General features: G+C 42.2%; 1 protein-coding gene across 1 annotated transcript; it reads left to right on the top strand.

Annotated features, from left to right (window-relative positions):
• Positions 1 to 1241: 1241 nt before the first annotated feature.
• On the top strand, positions 1242 to 2165 carry LOC137617568 (piggyBac transposable element-derived protein 4-like; the record flags this gene model as incomplete). The annotated part of the gene is made up of 2 exons (XM_068347577.1): positions 1242 to 1846; positions 2138 to 2165. Coding segments are annotated over exons 1-2 (633 nt in total), but the record flags the coding sequence as incomplete, so codon positions are not given.
• Positions 2166 to 2863: the final 698 nt, after the last annotated feature.

Genomic DNA, 2863 nt, shown 5'->3' with positions numbered 1-2863 from the left:
ATCTCTTTTAGCTAGCAGGCTTGATGTGTCGGCAAAATCTAGCTATGCCGACGACTTGCTGGCTGAACTACAGTATATATTTATACAGGCAGTTAGCATATTTTCAGTATAGGACATACTGCAAGTACAAAGTTACTGTATATATTATGCTAGTAGTGTTTTCCAATATATTTTGAGTATCCTACCCAAGCATTTGTGGAATGCAATCTCATATTGAATAAATTTATTTTCTTCAAGATTCTGATTAGAAATCAGTCTTCAGATTACACTGCAATATTAACATTTTTAATGACTGAAGATTACACTCCTAACCTTTAACCCTGGATAGGTAGCGTGGTGTCGGATTTGGCCGAGACGCGGCGCAAAAACTCGTTTTTTCATTTCTGCGCATAGACGCCTTGCAGGCTCTGGCCTGTCTACCCAGGAGCCGTTAGTTGCTCACCAGCTTCATCGCAGGAAACATTCGCCACTTCTCTACTCCGACGCATTCGTCAGATATCGGCCTCTAAAGTTGGAATTGTTGCATATTAGCAACCACGTTACCGTAACAGGGGTATGTCACGCATACGCAAACATTTTGTATTTTATATTACTGTATTATTATTTAGTGAAATAATGTAATTGTGTCTATCGGAACATATCAGTGAATGGTGTAGGTACTTGTACCAATCGCCATTTTGTTTTGAAAGCAGCAAGAATGTGATTTTGAGGGTAATTTCTAATTTTCTATTTTTTCCTGTTTTCAGATTTTCAGCATGGCGAAGTAATATCTCAAGGAGGAGGAGTTTTTGGAGCTCCTTTTCGTCAGTAGTGATGAAGAAGAGCCTTTGACCCTTACCTTTGAAGAAGACACTATCCAAGACGACCTGGTGGACAATTAAACCTTGCTGCGTGAGGAAAACGAGGATCAACTTTTGGCTGCTGAAGTAGCGGAAACAGCGCATGAAGAGAGACATGATTTTGCTGTCTCGCACGCAGTTCGTCTTGTTTCCGTTGTTCCTGTGACTCCTGCAGAATCTCCTGTGCCTTCTTCAGCGTCTCCTGGGCCTTCTTCAGCGTATCCTGGGCCTTCTTCAGCGTATCCTGGGCCTTCTTCAGCATATCCTGGGCCTTCTTCAGCGTATCCTGCGGTTCCTGTGCCTCATCTTAGTCCCGTGGAGATGAGGAGTAGGAAAAGGAGGAGAGGACCTCTTTGCCCTGCAGAAGGTGTGGCATTGAAGAGATTGCCGGATAACTCTTACATGGCTAGGGACAACACGAAGTGGCACTCAGCGCCAAACCCAACAATGCCACCAATCTTGAAGATTGACCAGTTTGACAGTGCCGGTCCTACCAAGGCTGTCTTCGGGTGTAGGACTCCTGCTGAAGTGTTTGACAAATTTTTGACAAATATAATGCTTGCAAAAGTGGTCATCCACACCAATGACAAAATCCTAACACTACAGAACAAATACAAGCGGCAAAACGACCCCACCTTCAAGGATGTGACCCTCATGGAGTTACGTGCCTTCCTTGGGATCCTCATCATGACAGGGGCACGGAAGGACAATCATCTGACAGCGGAAGAGATGTTCTCTAAGTCTCTAGGATGTCCCTTCTACAGGAGCATCATGAGTGAGCGCCGCTTCGCCTTTATTCAGAGGGCCCTACGTTTTGACAGCATTGCCACGAGGGAGGAGCGTGTGACACATGACAAATTTGCTCCCATAAGGAATTTGTGGGACCAGGTCATTGCCAATTGCGTTGCCAACTATGAACCCAGTGGGCATCTCACTGTGGATGAGCAGCTCCTCGGCTTCAGGGGACGGTGCCGTTTCAGGATGTACATCCCGAATAAACCAGCAAAGTAAGTAAAAAGTTATATATATATATATATATATATATATATATATATATATATATATATATATATATATATATATATATATATATATATATATATATATAGATAGATATATATGCAATATTTTTAATTTTTTTGATATATATGCAATTTTTAAAAAAAATTTTATAGGTCTAGTTTTGTTTTCTTTGTATTTATTGTTTCTTTTATTTTGTTTTCTTTATATTTATTGTTTCTTTTATTTTGTTTTCTTTATATTTATTGTTTCATTTATTTTGTTTTCTTTTCTCTTAGGTATGGAATCAAGTTAGTTATGGCATGTGATGCAGACACGTTCTAAATGTGCAATGCCATTCCCTACCTGGGCAAGGGAACTACCAATACAAGTACGCCCCTGGGAGAATACTTCACGTTGGAGCTAACCCGACCCTTCAGGATGGCTGGGCGTATTGTTACGACGGACAACTGGTTTACTTCCCTGCCACTAGCCAAGGCTCTCCGTGAACGTGGGATGCATTTAGTTGGTACTATTCGTCCAAAACCGTACCTGCCTTCTGTGTTGCTGTCAACGCCCGTGGAATTAGGCGAATCTGTTGCCACGTATAATTACAAGGACAAGGTCACCGTTTTGTGCCAACGTGTCAAGCCGACGAAAAGGATCCAGATTCTTTCCACAGTTCATCACAATACCACAGTTATTGAGGATCATAAAAGTCACATGCACATGTTTTATAATGCCACAAAGGGAGGAGTTGACACGTTCGATCAGATATGTTCTGCCCTGACCTGCAGCAGGAAGACCCGGAGGTGGTCCGTATGTGTCTTCTATGGGATTATCAATCTTGTTGTGAATAATTCCTTTTTTATCCACCAACATTTGCCTGACAACACCTTGTATAACAGGAGGCAATTCTCTGCGGAATTGGCCATGGAACTCGCCCGTGATGCAGCACTTTCAAGACTCGCAAACAAGAGGTACCTCCCAAGGGACTTGACTTACCTCATTTGCTCTGTTTTTGC

Source organism: Palaemon carinicauda, chromosome 23 (genome assembly GCF_036898095.1).
Source record: "Palaemon carinicauda isolate YSFRI2023 chromosome 23, ASM3689809v2, whole genome shotgun sequence".
Taxonomy (NCBI): Eukaryota; Metazoa; Arthropoda; class Malacostraca; order Decapoda; family Palaemonidae; genus Palaemon; species Palaemon carinicauda.
The sequence above is the reverse complement of the archived record's forward strand: the minus strand, read 5'-3'. Positions and strand labels throughout refer to the sequence as shown.